The following is a 16088-nucleotide window of genomic DNA, read 5'->3' on the forward strand; positions in this document are numbered from 1 at the left end:
TTGAACTCCCGACCTCAGGTGATCTGCCCGCCTTGGCCTCCAAAGTGCTTGGATTGCAAGCGTGAGCCACCACGCCCGGCCACGAAATGCAATCCTGACTCTGCTCACTTCCTCAAGAAATGCCTAGCTCCTCACAGAGGTTTGAGGCCAAGGACAGTTCCCTGCCTCCCTCCCCACCCAGGCTTCTCACTCTGGTCCAGCTGCTGGTACAGGTTTGTCAGTGTGGCCAGCAGAACCTTGTAGGGTCTGCGGGGCAGGATCCGAGGGGAGAGGAGCTTCTTTTCCTCAGTCCTGTGAGAGAAGCATAAGGGGAAGGAGTGGCAAGGCTCTGGGGAAAGGGTGACGGGGCTCCTTGCCAGCCTCCCCTACTTTGTGCCTGAAGCTCCTTTTGAGCCCGTAGCGCTCCACACACCAGCCCATTCCTGCCCACCACCCAGCAGTCGCCAAATGAGACCCAGCCTCTTACTGGAAGAGCGTGTTGGTATCAAGGTCAACACAGATGACATCAGCAGGAGGGTCATGCAAATCAAAGTAGCTGGAGTGGATACCCACAATGAATGGCACGGGGGCACTCAGCACATCTGCCAGTACCAGCGGGCACAGCGGAATGTAGGGGCACTGCCAGTGCAGTGGGAAGATCATCTGAAGCACCAGGCAGTGACAACCAGTGAGCAGGCGGTTGAGGCAGCAGTTGGGGGCACAGAAGAGAGAGAGAGGGCATTGGCCTTGGTGAGTTGGTGCCTGCTGAGACAGGCTGTTGGAAGTAGGCTCTAGAGAAGAGCCCCTGATGGAAGCTATGCATCCCTGCAGGCTGTGCCCAGGAAAAGGGGCTGAGGATCCTCCCCAAGGAAGGAAAAAGGAAGAGTCCAGGCAGGGATAGGGGCACCAGAAAGAACCATAGTTCTAGGGAAGGTGGGCCAGGCAGGGCGGCACTCACCGAGACGAGGGCCTCACAGACGCTGGTGAGCAGGTCTGGCCGCAGCGAGTGGACCAGCAGCTTATGCTCTGTGAGCACAGCCAGCAGCAGTGTGATAGCCAGCTCAGGGCCCAGGCTCTGCAGCAGCTGCAGGAAGCTGGCACCACTGCAGGCAATCCCAAGGTGGGGAAATGGTCACCAGGAGACCCTGGAGACCTTCCCCAGATGCCAGGCACAGCTACCACCTGGACCCAGCTTGCATCAACCTCAGCAGCCACACCCACCTGCCCGGCACCTACCATGTCCTCGGTCATTAACGCTCCCTCCCCACAACCTGAGCACATACCTGAGGGGCAGGGGTGAGGATACCGGCTGACAGAGGAGCAGGTTGTCATGGGGAGACATCTGGGAGGGAAGAAGACACGGCTCAGGGTAATGATGCCAACCCCCCTCCTTCCCTCAGCCCAGCCCCAGCCGCAGCTCTCACCTGCACTAGGATGCGGGGTCTCTGTGGGGAAGGGAAGGGGACGTTGTGAATGAAGTGGGAGATGTGCCTGGGGGACAGAAACACAGGTCAGAGCACACTCCCCAGTCCAGCCCTGTCCTACCTCCACCTCTTCTCAGCTCTTCCACCTGTTCTAAAGAACCTTATTCCTTCCTGAACCCCACTTTGAGACCTGTGTCAGCCAATGGAGGCTCCATTATGCATATAATTTGTGCAGATCAGAAAAGAGATCCTCCCTGGGCATACACAGTCCCTTGGCAGGACCTAACTAGAAAGTTGAGACTGGATTTCAGGCGCTGCTCCCCTCCTCAGTCCATTGCAATTTTTGCAATGGACGAGCGGTACAACCATGTACGGCAGCCCTGTCCCTTACCCCGGGCCCAGCCCTCCCCTCACCCACATCTGAATCTCTCCCATCTTTCCTGGCCCCCTTATTCCTTCCTAACCCCTTCCCAATAGTACAGGAGCCACGCTCACGCTTCCAAGGGCAGGCGGTGGGGGCCTGAGACGGAGTAGCGGTAAAGGAAGGTAAGGAAGGCGCGGAAGGCAGGGAAGGCAGGCCAGCGGGACAGTACAGCGATGGCGCGCCGGCTGCGCACATCTCTGCCCCCCAGTGCCCGGCCCCGCTCCACGGCGCTCAGCAGGCCCAGTGCCCGTGCCTGCCGCTCTGACAGCCTGGCCCTCGGGAACGCCTCGTAGAACTGCAGGGCGGCACCATACACCTGGCAGGGGGCAGAGGGGTGGTCAGGCAGGCCCTGCATAGCCCAGACCCCTTGCCACACTCCACACACCCACCTTATCACCAGCTGCACCCGTGAGCACAAAGGTGGAGAAGACGGGCACGGGGTACTTGGTCTGGGTAGGCCAGCACTCGATAGTGGCCCCCATGGGCAGGCAGAAGACGGGCACTGACTCGGGCAGCGGGAACGCCTCATTGTCCTCCTCCGGGTAGCGGCCCAGCAGCTCTGCACCCCCAGCAGAGTTGGGGGTACCCAAGAGGAGCAGGGTCCATCAGACTCCAAGGGAAAGAAACCAGGGGATCCCAGAGAAGGCCCAACTCGCAAAGGGGAAGTCAATTCCAGGGACACTTAAGGTGCCTGCCAAGAGGCACCAGGGCAAAGGGATGTAGGGTCACAGGACTGGAGGGATAAAGGGGCCACTCACCTGCCTCGTACACCAGCGTGTTGGCCTTCGCCAGGCCCACCTTATAGCACAGGTACACTGCTGGGCCCCACTACCCCAGAAATGGTAAGAGACAAGCAGACACACAGCTAACACAGGTTTCTGGGGGCCATTTTCTCTCTACCATACCTAAATGTTCTTTTGTCTTTAAAGCTCCCATTAATCCCAGTGCCCCAAGACCAGAGTTACCCCTCTGGACCCACCCCTGTGGTCAGAGCCTTGGTCCTGGGATGCCCTTTGTTCCCAGTGTCCATACCCACCCTGACACCAAGAGGGTCCAGGTATGAACTCTTGGTCCCACTCACCATGCCAGGGTTGAGGTTGCGGGGCAGCCGGCAGTAAGTATGAGGAGTGCCCTCGCCCTTACTGGGCAGCACCAGGCAGAGGTCAGTGATGCCTAGGGCATGCAGCCCTGCCCCCTCTGCTGCCCGCCGGTAAGTGAGGTAGGTGCGGGGGTGCCCGGGGCCTGGAGGGGCCAGGTTTGCTGAGTGGCTGTAGGGTGTCGTGTCAAGCACATGGAAGCCGGGCTTGGGACGTTCCTTCCCCTCATACAACACCCTTAGCACAGAGAGCAGAGAGAGATGTCGGGAGGTCGGGGTAGAGGACAAAGACCCAATCCGGCCACATCTGCCTACCTAGCCCCCTAAACCCACCTTGCACCCGCAGCCTTATCAAACTCTAACACCAGGGCCCACCTCTTCCTGCTGAACTCTGTCCTTCAGAATCCTGTGCCCTCTCTTATGCCTTTGGCCTTATTTCGTGGTGAGTAACAACCTTGCATGCCTTCTATGGCTCTCATTAATAAACACTAAGAATCAGCTGGGCACGGTGATTCATGCCTGTAATCCCAGCACTTTGGGAGGCAGAGACAGGTGGATCACCTGAGGTCAGCCGTTCAAAACTAGCCTAGCCAACCTGGTGAAACCCTGTCTTTACTAAAAATACAAAAATTAGCTGGGCATGGTGGCTCGTGGCTGTAGTCCCAGCTACTCAGGAGGCTGAAGCAGGAGAATCGTTTGCACCTGGGAAACAGAGGTTGCAGTGAGCTGAGATTGTGCCACTGCACTCCAACCTGGGCAACAAAGTGAGACTCTGTCTAAAAAAAATAAAAATAGGCCAAGTGCAGTGGCTCACGCCTGTAATCTCAGCACTTTGGGAGGCCGAGGTGGGCGGATCACCTGAGGTCAGGAGTTCAAGACCAGCCTGGCCAACAAGGTAAAACTCCGTCTTAAAAAATAAATAAATAGCCGGGCGCGGTGGCTCAAGCCTGTAATCCCAGCACTTTGGGAGGCCGAGGCGGGTGGATCACGAGGTCAAGAGATCGAGACCATCCTGGTCAACATGGTGAAACCCCGTCTCTACTAAAAATACAAAAAATTAGCTGGGCATGGTGGTGCGTGCCTGTAATCCCAGCTACTCAGGAGGCTGAGGCAGGAGAATTGCCTGAACCCAGGAGGCGGAGGTTGCGGTAAGCCAAGATCGCGCCATTGCACTCCAGCCTGGGTAACGAGCGAAACTCCGTCTTAAAAAATAAATAAATAAATACAATTTTAAAAAATAAAAATAAAAATAAACAAGATGGGGTACTGTAGCTTATGCCTGTAATCCCAGCACTTTGGGAGGCTAAGGCGGACAGATCACAAGATAAGGAGTTCAAGACCAGCCTGGCCAACATAGTAAAACACCATCTCTACTAAAAATACAAAAATTAGCTGGGTGTGGGGGCACACACCTGTAGTCCCAGCTACTTGGGAGGCTGAGGCAGGAGAATCACTTGAACCCGGGAGATGGAGGTTGCAGTGAGCCAAGACCACGCCATTGCACTCCAGCCTGGTGACAGAGCGAGACTCCATCTCAAAAAAAAAAAAAAAAAAAAAAAAAAAAAAGGAATACAAGCTATCACTGACTGACTCTGTGCTAAGTCTGTCACATGGGTTATCTCATTTAATCTCGATCATCCTAAGAGGATGAATTATTTTCCCCAATTGACAGATGAGGAAAACAGGCCAGAGGGGCTCAAAAACCTGCCTAAGCTCTCAGAGCTAGCAAGGAGCAGCACTAGCACATGAATTCGAATCTGTGAGGACTAAGTACATACAACTTCAGTCCTTCCTACCCGGCCTCTGGCCCACCCAGCTCCCATCTCCACTGCCCTTCCCTGTTCCATAGTCCTACCTCTCCCTATCTCACTGGAGTCCCTCCCAGCCTCCCTTGGTGCCAGGATGGGTAGGGGCACCCACCCCAGCTCAACGAGGGGGGGCTTGTCACGACCCCTGCGGTAGCAGATGACGGGTTGAGTTCCACCCAGAAGCCCAGCACTGAGTTCCAAGGGGTGGCCCCCGGCGGAAGCCTGGATGCACGTGTAGCCCTGGGGCACCTCCTCGCCCAGTGCCCTAGCGATGACTGCCACATCTGTGATGGGCTCAGCTGGCCGGGGAGGGCGCAGGGGCCCACTGGGTTCGGGAACCCACGTTTCCTCAGGGATGGGTGCTCCGTTCCCTGCAAGCCCAGCTACCACGAAGTAATCCACCAGCCGGGGGGGCCGCTCCTCCGCCATGGCCCCCCCCTCACTCACTGCATCTGGAATGGTCAAGTGGAAGAGAGATGAAGCAAGGAAGGCTGGGGATTCCATGGCAACCAGGGTGCCCTCTTGCTCCCCTCCTCTTCCTAGTCCTTCCAAAGAAAGGAAGGATAAGGGGTCGGCCAATCCTGAACTCTCCCGCCTGTGACATCACCAGGCTCTCACTGCCCACCACAGCTTCTTAAAGAGACCAGGTCCCTCCCGCCTAGTGGTCCTGGCGTTCTCCTCAAAGAACCTCGACTCCACCACACACAGCTAACCTGGGCTTTGACATCACATTGTCCATGTGTCCCTTTTAAAGGCTAACCAGTTATAACATCACAGAGATCACAATGTCTGTAATAGCCTTCCATGACATCATTCATGCTGGTCATGACATCATACCAACCTGACAGTTTTTTTTAAGGGTTTCTGACCTCCCTACTCCAGTTTTGACACCATAAGAACCTTGTGATCCTGCCAATGTTCTTAAAGAGCCCACTCTGAGGTTTCTAAGGTTTCTGAGAAAGCCCACAGAGCCAAAGTTTTAGTCTTTTCAAAGAACCCAAGTGTCCTTTCTCCTAGCTTAACTCCACCAGTCTGGCCAAAAAAAAAGTGTTCTCACACCTCCAGGATCCTTAGGTAGCTCATTAGATCCAAAGTGGCTGCAAGAGACAAGTCCCAGCCATCCCACACCCTCCGCCATGGAGCCGAGAGACAGAAACCGGCAGGCCCACAACAGTCTACAACAGTCTAGTTCTCACCTGCCTCCATGGCCCAACCCGGGGGAGTAGAAGCCCCAAGGGTCCTGAGGCGCCCCAGGGTGCAGAAGCTGGAAAAGAGCCTGGTGGGTAGCTTGCAGCAGGGGCCCGGAGGCGTGGGGGGTGCTTCAGAGGGGAAGGGAGGTTACTTCCTGAAACAGTGGAGGGGAAGCTGCAACTCAGAGGAAGTCAGCCTGTGGGTGTGTGAGGTGGCAGTGGCAGTGGCAGTGGTGGGGTTACCATTGAAGGTGTCAGCACACCATCACGCCAAGTTGGAACCTCAGACTAGAGGACCCTGAGCGAGGCCGAGGAGGCTCAGAATGGTTCCAGGATGTGCAGTCCTACTAACCTCCCACTGTTCCCGAGAGAACAGGGAATAAGGAATCTCGTGGGGCCAGGCGGGTTCTCTTCTTCACCTGGCCGCTGGACACACACACATACACACGCACCAACCCCAGCTAAATTTAGACTCCACTTCTGGGAGGTGTAGCCAGGAGTCAGCGTCAGCCTCTTGATTTAACTCTGGGGCACAGATCTGTCCCTCATCCACTGCGGGCGAATGGGAGCCCTATGCCCAAGGCAGCTGGTAGAGGCCATTAGGTGGGACCTTCTAAGGGGCAAGTGGGTGGCACACATCGCAGGACCTGCGCACCAGGGCCTCCCCTCACCAAGCCAGGGAAGAGTCCTGCAGAAAGCAGCCCTTTCTCCTTGGGGAAGGCAGTCGGCACAGGGCCCACTCCGGGTCCCCACGCCCGCGTGCCGGGTGACGGGAAGTTCGGGTTGGGGCAGAGGGCGCGCCGAGGAGGAGGAGGCTGAGGAAGGAGCAGGAGGACAGACAAGCAGGCGCGCCGGCGGCCGAGGACGTGACGGCAGCAGCGCCGGCCGCCGCGTGACCCGAGCAGGAGGGAGGGCGGCTCCGGCTCCGGCTCCGGCTCCGGCACCCGGGGGAGCAGGAGGGGTGCAGGAGGCCGGGCACGGCGAGCTAACTCCGGGCGGTGCCCTCCCCTCCACTTTCACTTCCCCAGGAGAGAGGAACCGGAACCAGATGTGCAGCGCTGGACAGCAGCTGGGGGCCATTCCCCGCCCGCGCTCCCTCCCGTGGGTCCCAGCCTGCCGCCCCGCCCGGTCCAGCCCCTACCTGCCTGCCCCGCGCTTCCCGGCCGGCCGGCCCGCTGGCGGGTGGCTCGGAGGGCGAGCTGGCGGGCCGGCGGGCGGCGGGGCTACCCGGCCCCGGACATGGCGCAACCGACTTGGGCGCCGCTCCCGCCCGGGCTGTGAGTGAAGGAAGAAGAGGCGGCCGAGGACAGCAGAGCGCGGGGCGCCGTGGAGGGAGATCCGGGCGGTCCCCGCGTCCCCGCCGCGCTGCGCCACGCGGGGACTGCTGCCGCGCTGCTTGCTCGGGCGGCTCGGTCCTCCCAGCTCCTGCGGCACCGGGGACCTAGCGCTCCTCAGCGCGCCCCGCTTTCTCTACTCCCCCCACACCCCCTCCAGGCCGCGGGCGCCGCCGCCGCTATCCTCACCCCCCCTCCTCGGCCGGCGGCCGTGACCCTGGCAAGCGTCTGCCCAGCGCCCAGCCGCCTGCAGCCCGACCCCTGGCGGCTGGGAGGGCCCCCTACACCCAGGTAGCTTCCCACCATCCAGCCCGTTCCGCAGGACACTGACCCCAGGCGACCCTGAGGTCCACGGTACGCTCCCTTCCCTCCTGGGTCCTGAAGTCAGATGTGGCATGCATGATGTGGGCGAAGGTGAAGCCCCAAAGGCCTAGGCTACGGGGACCCAGGTGGCTCTCCCGACTTCCAGGTTTAGGGCACAGAACATTCCCTTCTGGCCAGAACCAGCAGCTCTCAGTTCTCTTTTCTGAAAATGACAAGAGCTTTGGAAAGAGGAAGAGGAGAGGCCAGGACTGCAGGGTGTGGAATAGAGCAGTGGAGGTGGGGGTAAGGTAATTGGGGGGAACTACTATTCTCACAATGCTAGGTGGGGGAGAGAGGAGTGCAGAGGCCCAGACTGCTGGTCCAAGGGCTAGTCACCCAATCCAGAAAGAGAAAACCTTCACAACATGCTGGGCACTGAAGGATCTGTTGTATTAAAACTCAAGTGAATGAGTGGCGAAGGGTGGAGAGGGTGAATTCATGCATGGTGAGGGGGTGGGGATGAAGGCTTCCCTGAGACCTAGGAGCACTTCAGACCTGTGGGCTCAGCCAGCAATCACCTCCTCACCCCCCGACTCACTGCCAGGCCTGGGGTTGAAGAAGAACTTGTCTGACCACTCAAAGTCCCCATCCTCAGAACTGCAGCAGGGCCCTGGACAGACAGGATGACACATGAAGTGATTTCCTGCTGCCATGGAACGGTACATCCATGCTGGGTACAAATTCCAAGGCTGTAGGGCCCTTCCACAAAGCACAGTGGTGCTAAGAAGATGCAAAAAAGCTAACAGATAAAAAGACCCATGGCCCAAGAACTCCCTAGATCCCCAGCCATGCCCCAAATCATAACCAACCACACCAAGGGTTTGATATGATTTTTTTATTAACATATAATAATATATTTAATAAAAAATAGTATCCACTCTGGCTCTCTCCTCCACTGCAAGGGGAAGAGTGGTGAGGAGGGGCTGGCACTGCCCACCCCTAGGCATCCGGACAAACCCGGCCTCCAGGGTTCCCCTCTACCCCCTGCTTTCCAACAGGCTCTGACCTCCAGACAGACGGTTCAAAGTTACAAGTGCTTTAGGCCCTCCCTTGAATTCCCCCAGGCCCACCCCTTGTGCAGAATTCAGGGGCCACCTGGACAAACCCCTTGGTTTTTCTCATTCTTGGGATCCTTCATTCACGCTAGAAAGAGGATCTGGGAGTCTCTACTGGCCAGGGGGAAGGGAGGAAAGGAACGGTAGTAGGGGATGGGACCACGAAGAGGGTTGATGATGAGGTCCCCTCACTGGAGCCGGTCACTGCGGAATGAATCTTCCACAGCAGGATCGGGCAGCAGGGCACAGGGGTCACTCAGCATGTTTAGCCCTTCCAGGCCCAGTGGCTCCATGCGCAGCTCATCTTCTAGCCCTAGCCCTAGCTCCAAGCCTGCTGCTGACACCTCAAAGCCAGGCACTCCGGCCAGGGCTGCTGCAATCTCCTTAGAAAAACCTGGAGAGGAGTCCCCTGTGGGTAGAAGAGACAGGTGAGGACCCTATGCCCTGTAAACTTTTCTAAGACCCCTCAATCTCCTGCTCATCAATGAACACGTCATTCCCTCCTTCCACTTCCCATCACCACCCACCCCCCCTCACCTGCGAGGATGACGTTAGGCCCTGAGCCATGGCGGGAACAGTGGGTCAAGTTCTGGTGGTTGAGGGTGTGGGGATCCTGGGGGCCACCCATTGGCCCCTCACCCCCAAAAAATCCAGGCCCTTCAGAAAAGGCAGGGGGATCCAGCACCAGGCTGGTTGATGGGCTCTCCATGCTGAACTGCTCCAGCTACGGACACACAGACAAATCTTGAGGAAGTAGGGTTTAGAACTGGTATTCCTGCCTAGCCCTGCTGACATACTCCCTTTGCCCAGCAACCTTCAACCACCCCAGGAACAGAGGCAATGACAGAGGGAGGTGGCAGCAAGCAGAGCGACAGAAGCGAGCACGGGGCCCGAAGTAAGTATGGGCACCGTACCTGCTGGGCCAGAGCATGTGCATGCCAGGAAGAGAACGGGTCAAGGCAGAAGTCATCAAAGAGCAAGCTGAGCAGAAATAGAGGGGCGGGAGTAGGGTCAAACGCAGGAAGAGAGGAGCCCAAAGCTGGCAGTGCTATGTTACCCTGGGGGAGAGGAGATATCCCTACCACCCACCTTGCCTAGATCTCCCCATTCACAGTGCACCAGAGATGACATTCAGGCCCCAATGACCCACCCTGACCCCCTCCCCCTGCTTTTGAGTGAGGAACCTGAGTACTCACATTCCCCAGGTTGAAGTCACTCACTGGCCGGTGGTAAGACAGTTGCCCGTGCCCACTGGGCCCAGGTGGGTACAGCATCCCATAATGAGACTGCCTGCCTGGGGGCTGCCCACCTGATGACTGCACTGAGCAAGACTGAGAAGGCAGTCCTGGCTGCTGTAGAGATTTTGGGGTGTGTGGCTGGGTAGGCAGAACCAGATTTGGGGGGCTGTATGGGTATGGGGGCAACCGCTGGTCAGTGGGCAGTTTACTGGTATCCAGGGGGACGCCCTGAAAAGAAGTAAAAAGAGGGAAGCTTACCCCTTGGTGTATACTCCAAGAACTCTTAGTCGGGGCTTCCCACCCCCTTTAGCTACAACCATTCTCAAAGCAAACGTGACAACATTTTACATTCTCATGGGCATCGCTGGGGTTGAGTGCAGTTACTCAAAATGTGTATCAGTCAGCCAGGTGCAGTCACTTATGCCTGTAATCCCAACACTTTGAGAGGCCCGAGGTGGGTAGATCACCTGAAGTCAGGAGTTTGAGACCAGCCTGGCCAACATGGGGAAACCCTGTCTCTACCAAAAATTACAAAAATTATGCCAGACACAGTGGCCCACGCCTGTAATCCCAGCACTGTGGGAGGCCGAGGTGGGTGGATCATGAGATTGGGAGTTCGAGACCAGCCTGGTCAACACAGTGAAACCCCGTCTGTACTAAAAATACAAAAATTAGCCAGGCATTGTGGCGTGTGCCTATAATCCCAGCTACTCAGGAGGGTGAGGCAGGAGAATCTCTTGAACCCAGGAAGCAGAGGTTGCAATGAGCTGAGATCATACCACTGCACACCAGCCTGAGCAGCAGTGCGAGACTCCATCCCTCCCCACAAAAATACAAAAATTAGCCAGGCATGGTAGTGGGCACCTGTAGTCCCAGCTACTTGGGAGGCTGAGACAGAATTGTTTGAACCCAGGAGGTGGAGATTGCAGTGAGCTGAGATTGTACCACTGCACTCCAGCCTAGGCGACAGAGTGAGAATCTGTCTCAAAAAAAACCCAAAAAAATGCAATGCATATCAGAATGAAAGTGACACGGTGAGACTAACTCATGGGTAATTTTAAATCTACTCCAGGCCAGGCACAGTGGCTCATTCCTGTAATCCCAGCACTTCAGGAGGCCAAGGTGGGTGGATCACTTGAACCTGGGAGGTGGAGATTGCAGTGAGCCGAGATCATGCCACAGCACTCCAGTCTGGGTGACTGAGTGAGATGCCTACTCAAAAAATAAATAAATCTACTTCAGAAGCAAACTATTCTCTTTTTTTGAGACAGGCCTCACTCTGTTGCCCAGGCTGGAGTGCAGTGGTGCAGTCATAGTTGGATCTACAGCCTCAACCTTCCTAGCTCAAGAGATCCTCCCATCTTAGCCACCCCAGTAGACAGGACTACAGCGTGCACCACTGTGCCTGGCTAATTTTTTAATTTGTTGTGGATATTGGGTCTCACCAGATTGCCCAGGCTAGTTTCAAACTAGCAATCCTCCCACCTTGGCCTCCCAAAGTGCCGGGATTATAGGCATGAGCCACTCCACCCAGCCTTATAAGCAAACCATTCTTAAGCCCTGGAATGGAACTATTTATTGTTAGTAATCAAGTGACTGAGGTTGAGAATCGCTGTTCCATAGCCTTGAAGAGGCCAGAGGGAGTGGGAGAAGAAGGAAGGAAAAGGAGAAAGACAGGGAGGGAAGTCAAGCTCACTCCACACTCTGAGAACAGGGCCCTTGCTAGCCTGGCCTGTCTTTCCTACAAAAGAGGGGAACTGAGTAAAGATGGAACACAGAACACACATTCCAGGAACAGCAATGGAGGAGGAAAAAGTTGGGCAAAGGGGAGGGAAAAGAACATTTGGATGAAAGAAAAGAGGAGCAGAGATAGCAAACAAGAAGAAAAGGACAGGAAGGGAAACAAGGGCTGAGAATTTCATCGCTGAGGAAAAAGCTCAAACTAAGGGGTTTGAGTTCTAGTCTCAACCCTTCCTAACTCGGTGTGTAAACTTGGAAAAGTCACTCTCTCTCTCGGTCTCACTTTCCTCACCATAAAGCGAAGGGAAGGCTGGGTGCGATGGCTCACGCCTGTAATCCCAGCACTTTGGGAGGCTGAGGCGGGCAGATCACGAAGTCAGGAGTTCAAAACCAGCCTGGCAAACGTGGTGAAACCCGGTCTCTAATAAAAATACAAATTTAGGGCCAGGCACAGTGGCTCACGCCTGTAATCTCAGTATTTTGGGAGGCCGAGGTGGGCGGATCACGAGGTCAGGAGATTGAGACCATCCTGGCCAACATGGTGGTGAAACCCCAGCTCTATAAAAACAAAACAAAACAAAAAATCAAATTTAGCCCAGCACGGTGGCATGCATCTGTAATCCCAGCTGCTCAGGAGGCTGAGGCAGGAGAATTGCTTGAACCTGGGAGGCGGAGGTTGCAGTGTGCTGAGATTGCGCCACTGTACTTTCGCCTGGGTGAAAGAGCAAGACTGTCTCAAAAAAAAAAAAAAAAAAATACATGGAAAGGATAGGAACAGAGAAGATAAATAAAAGGAAAACGTAAGATACTATTTGTCAAGCATATACATGGGCGAGGTGTGGTGCTAAGTATTTTATGTATGTTATTTCATTTGATCCTTACGAACCATCCTTGTTTTAGAAATGAAGATACTGAGGCTTACAGAAATTAAATAACTTGTCCAAGTGACTGCTAGTAAGAGGTGGAGCCAGGATTTAAAACAAAAAAGCTTAACCACAGCGTTTGAGTTTGCACTGTGAAGCAAGAGGAGACAAGATCGATAAAAGATGGGGCAGGTAGAGAACAGAGAAATAGAAGGGATGGGTGTAGAGTAGGTATTTGAGGAAAGGAGGGTGGGAGGGAAACAACATGGCAGGAAATGAGAAAAGGGAAGGGAGACAGACGTGCAGGGAAGGCAGCCACGCATACCTGAGTGATGGAAGACAAGGTGGGTGACATTGTTGGCGAAAACTGTTTGGGCAGCTGCTGTTGGGACCTTCTGGCGTCGGCTGGGCCCGCGGGCAAACTCAGGGGGCTGAGGGGCACACGGCGGTGGCGGGGGGAGGCCCCAGGGGTAGAAGCAGGGTAAGGGGGGGCACCCAGAACAGGGGATGAAGTGGAAGAGGAGGAAGAGGAGGAGGAGAGAGCCGGGGCACTGAGTGAGGGGTGGCCCAAGGAGGTGGTGGGCAGTGCATGCCGGGCTAAGGAGGAGGCAGGCAGAGAAGGGTGGCTGTGGGAGCCCTGGAGCTGGGGCTGAGGACTGCTCAGGGAAGCCTGGAGGTTGGGATTGCTTAGGGAGGACTGCAGGGATGGGTGGCTGACAGGTGAATGAAGTCCTGCAGGCACAGACAAAAAACCAGATATGCCAACATTACTGATGGGAGCTGGGCCCCTTTCTGCCCAGAATGTGTGGCAGTGACCAGACTGTGAAAGTGGCAACACAATGTTCTCCCTACCCTATCCCTGACAACACTGCCCATCTGGGGGCTGCCCTTCCTCTTCTTTCTAGGAAACACCACACCTACCAGTTATCACTGGCTGAGAACTGCCATGAGAGAATCCTGGGGTGCAGAGGTGACAGGCCAGTGTGGGTGGTCACAGCAGGATCTCAGGTGCTCAAGCCTCCCTCCCTTTCATCCCTCCAGCCAGGCAGCACCCAGTGGGCACATGGCCAGGATAGCCACTCACCTGGTACATCATAGCTTGGGCCCAGGCCCATGCCCCCGCTGATACCCAGGTGAGTCATGGTGTGGGTCAAATTGGAGGTACTGTTGCCCCCACTCAGGCTAGGGTAGGCTGTCTCTTCAGGGTCCAGGGGGGTGGGCAGTGGTGAGGGAAAGTGCAGGTTGGTGAGGTCAGGTAGGGAGCCCCCCGTGTTCATGGCAGGTGGGAGGACAGGCACATTGGCAGGCTGGTCAGGAGATGGAAAGATGCTAGGGGAAGGAGAGAAAACGAAAGATGTAAATAGGAGGGGGGTACAGTGGTCAGGGAAGAGCAGAGATCAGTATCCTACATCTCCCTGTACTTCCTTCCCCTACCTCTCAGCCAACCTCAGGGAGTACTTACTTAATTCCAGGGACTTCACAGGACCGAGGTCGGGAGGAGGATGAGGACAGCTGAGGAGAGAAGGGAGAATGTGGAAAATGAGGACAGTGCTCAGTGGAAAACCCTGGAAGGCCTGCCCCATGGCAAGGGATAGCAGAGAGATGAGTGGGTGACACCCAGTGGCCTCCGCCTACCTTCTTAGCATCCCATGGCTTCAGCAAATGCTTGTCATCTAGCAAATTCTCCTCAATAGCAGGTACTTGAAAGAGAAAGACTGGTGATGGGAGAGTTGGAGAAAGAGCCAGTAAGGCAGGACAGGAAGCAGAAGCAGTGGGAAGGAGTCCTGCTCCCTGAATCCGCACACAATCCCAACACCAGCCCAGACATTCTTTGGCATTCAGTACCCACAGCAGTGAGGAACACATACCTTTGGGATCCATTTCACCATCCAGAATACCTGCAAGGGAGACAGCGGCGTTGGCTGCAGTGCTCACTTGCCTACCCGCTTTAAATAGCTTCATGGTTACTCCCAACCCTGGGACAGAGCCACTTACCCACACGGCGGATGGGCAGGATGCTGGGAGGTGTGGAGCCTGGGTAGGTATCCTGGGGACTGGGGTTCATCACACTTGTGTGAAGGGCAGAGTCGGAGCTCGTCCTGTGTGGGGAGCAGTGAGCTGGCACCAGTGACAGTCTTCCTATTCCCTAAGCCCTGCCCAGCAAGGGAAAACACTAGCTGGGCTGGAACAGGGTGGGGGTGAGGGAGTAGGGCCCCAGGAACTACAGATAAGAGGAGATGTGGCCTAAAGAAGGCAAAGGCCATCACCTGTTAAGTGCAGATGGTAGTCGAAACAACTGCCCCTTCTCTGCAGGGAAATTGCCCCAGGGCATCGTCCTGGGGTGGAAAAACAAAGTCATGAGGAACAAGGCTGGGAAGGGACAAGAAGGTGGGCATAGCGGTTGGAAAATGTGGGGCAGCCAAGGTGGAAGTGAAGATGGCTGGGCATCCAGATCATCCCCTTTTCTTTCTGGTTCTTCTCGTATCTATTGATTGACCCCCTCCCCCAGTCAATCTAAGAGATCTGGTAACTTCTCAACTTCTCTCTATCAGGGCAAGCTAAATGGGAATCTTGGATCCCAGCAGCTCTTCTGGGTATGAGCATTAAGGGTAAGATAGACAAGGGGAGGGTTTCAGAAATCTAAAAGTGCCAGGGCACTGCATCTTGCACCCATCCTTGATAAAAGGTTGCCATTTTCACCTGCCCCTCTGCCATTCTCCCTTCCCCCTTACACACACACCCCAGCCTGGCTACGGTTCCCATTGGTTCTGCTCTGGCTGGACTGGGAGGCTTGACCACTCGTGTCAACATGGCCAAGGCTGGACTCTGACCCACCTACTCCACCTGCCTCCTCCTCTCTCAGCTCTGCCGTTATAGGAAGAGGTACTGTTGAAACCTTAGCCCCAACCCAGAAGGGGCAGCTCCCTCCAGAAACACGTCAGAGAGTAGGCAGGAGCTTCTGCCCACCCTGGACACTTACCTTCGCCAGCTAGACTCTGGGGGAGGAGATAAGTAGGCAGGACTGTAGGGAGAGCTGTCAATGTGAACAGCACCAGTTAAGGAAAAAAGTAGAGAGGCTAGATGAGAGAACAATGGAGGCAGCAGATTAAGGCGTTTCAAGAAACACATACCTTTCTTCTCTTCTATAAGGGACAACAATAGGAAGAACAACAAAGAACGGAAGAGAAAAAGAGAATCAGGTCCAAAGGGGCTAAAAAAATAGAAGAGAATGTCTGGGCAGGACTTGGAGGAGACAGGTATGCAGGTCTCTGAGACTGAAAGCTCAGAACAGAAATGTGAGGAGAAGGGACCCAATCTCCTTTAGCAGGAAACAAGGAAGCCTTGCCTCTGGCAGCAAAGAGCAAGCTGATATGAGGACAGCCAGAGCCAGATGGAGAGAGGGGACACAGCCTCAGCAGCAAAAACTCCTTATCACAGGTGCAGGCGCTGACGCAGGGGCTCTGGTCACTTTTCAGGGAAGCTGGGTAAAGAAGAGCTCCAGGAAGCCGGGCACGGTGGCTCACACCTGTAATCCTAGCACTTTGGGAAGCCAAGGCGGGTGGATCACGAGGTC

General features: G+C 55.6%; 2 protein-coding genes across 6 annotated transcripts in view; both read right to left on the reverse strand.

Moving 5' to 3' along the window:
• DENND4B (DENN domain containing 4B) overlaps window positions 1-7448 on the reverse strand; it is an 18230-nt gene extending 10782 nt beyond the window's left edge. For 3 of the 5 annotated variants that reach the window (XR_001820274.2, XM_017513332.2, XM_017513334.1), the window contains exons 1-11: window positions 5928-6073; window positions 4844-5183; window positions 2909-3161; window positions 2586-2655; window positions 2217-2386; window positions 1899-2143; window positions 1404-1470; window positions 1263-1321; window positions 938-1082; window positions 467-642; window positions 191-291 (exon numbers count right to left, since the gene is read on the reverse strand). Coding sequence is in view for 4 of the 5 variants with exons in the window: in XM_017513332.2 (XP_017368821.2) it covers window positions 191-291; window positions 467-642; window positions 938-1082; window positions 1263-1321; window positions 1404-1470; window positions 1899-2143; window positions 2217-2386; window positions 2586-2655; window positions 2909-3161; window positions 4844-5183; window positions 5928-5937 (1636 nt within the window). In the remaining variant the exon portion in view is untranslated. Of the gene's footprint in view, window positions 1-190; window positions 292-466; window positions 643-937; window positions 1083-1262; window positions 1322-1403; window positions 1471-1898; window positions 2144-2216; window positions 2387-2585; window positions 2656-2908; window positions 3162-4843; window positions 5184-5927; window positions 6074-7062 lie in introns of those variants that run through there. The other 2 variants (XM_017513335.2, XM_017513337.2) reach the window with 2 other exon arrangements.
• Window positions 7449-8438: 990 nt separating this feature from the next.
• The window catches only part of CRTC2 (CREB regulated transcription coactivator 2), a 12221-nt gene continuing 4571 nt past the window's right edge, over window positions 8439-16088 (reverse strand). Inside the window, exons 2-12 of the mRNA XM_017513488.2 lie at window positions 15495-15837; window positions 14782-14850; window positions 14510-14613; window positions 14383-14412; window positions 14150-14214; window positions 13977-14026; window positions 13599-13843; window positions 12840-13246; window positions 9870-10139; window positions 9211-9397; window positions 8439-9082 (exon numbers count right to left, since the gene is read on the reverse strand). Of these exons, the coding sequence (XP_017368977.1) occupies window positions 8862-9082; window positions 9211-9397; window positions 9870-10139; window positions 12840-13246; window positions 13599-13843; window positions 13977-14026; window positions 14150-14214; window positions 14383-14412; window positions 14510-14613; window positions 14782-14850; window positions 15495-15837 (1991 nt within the window). The 3' untranslated portion in view covers window positions 8439-8861. The remainder of the gene's footprint in view (window positions 9083-9210; window positions 9398-9869; window positions 10140-12839; window positions 13247-13598; window positions 13844-13976; window positions 14027-14149; window positions 14215-14382; window positions 14413-14509; window positions 14614-14781; window positions 14851-15494; window positions 15838-16088) is intronic.

The sequence above is a fragment of the Cebus imitator genome, unplaced genomic scaffold (assembly GCF_001604975.1).
Source record: "Cebus imitator isolate Cc_AM_T3 unplaced genomic scaffold, Cebus_imitator-1.0 Scaffold491, whole genome shotgun sequence".
NCBI lineage: Eukaryota > Metazoa > Chordata > Mammalia > Primates > Cebidae > Cebus > Cebus imitator.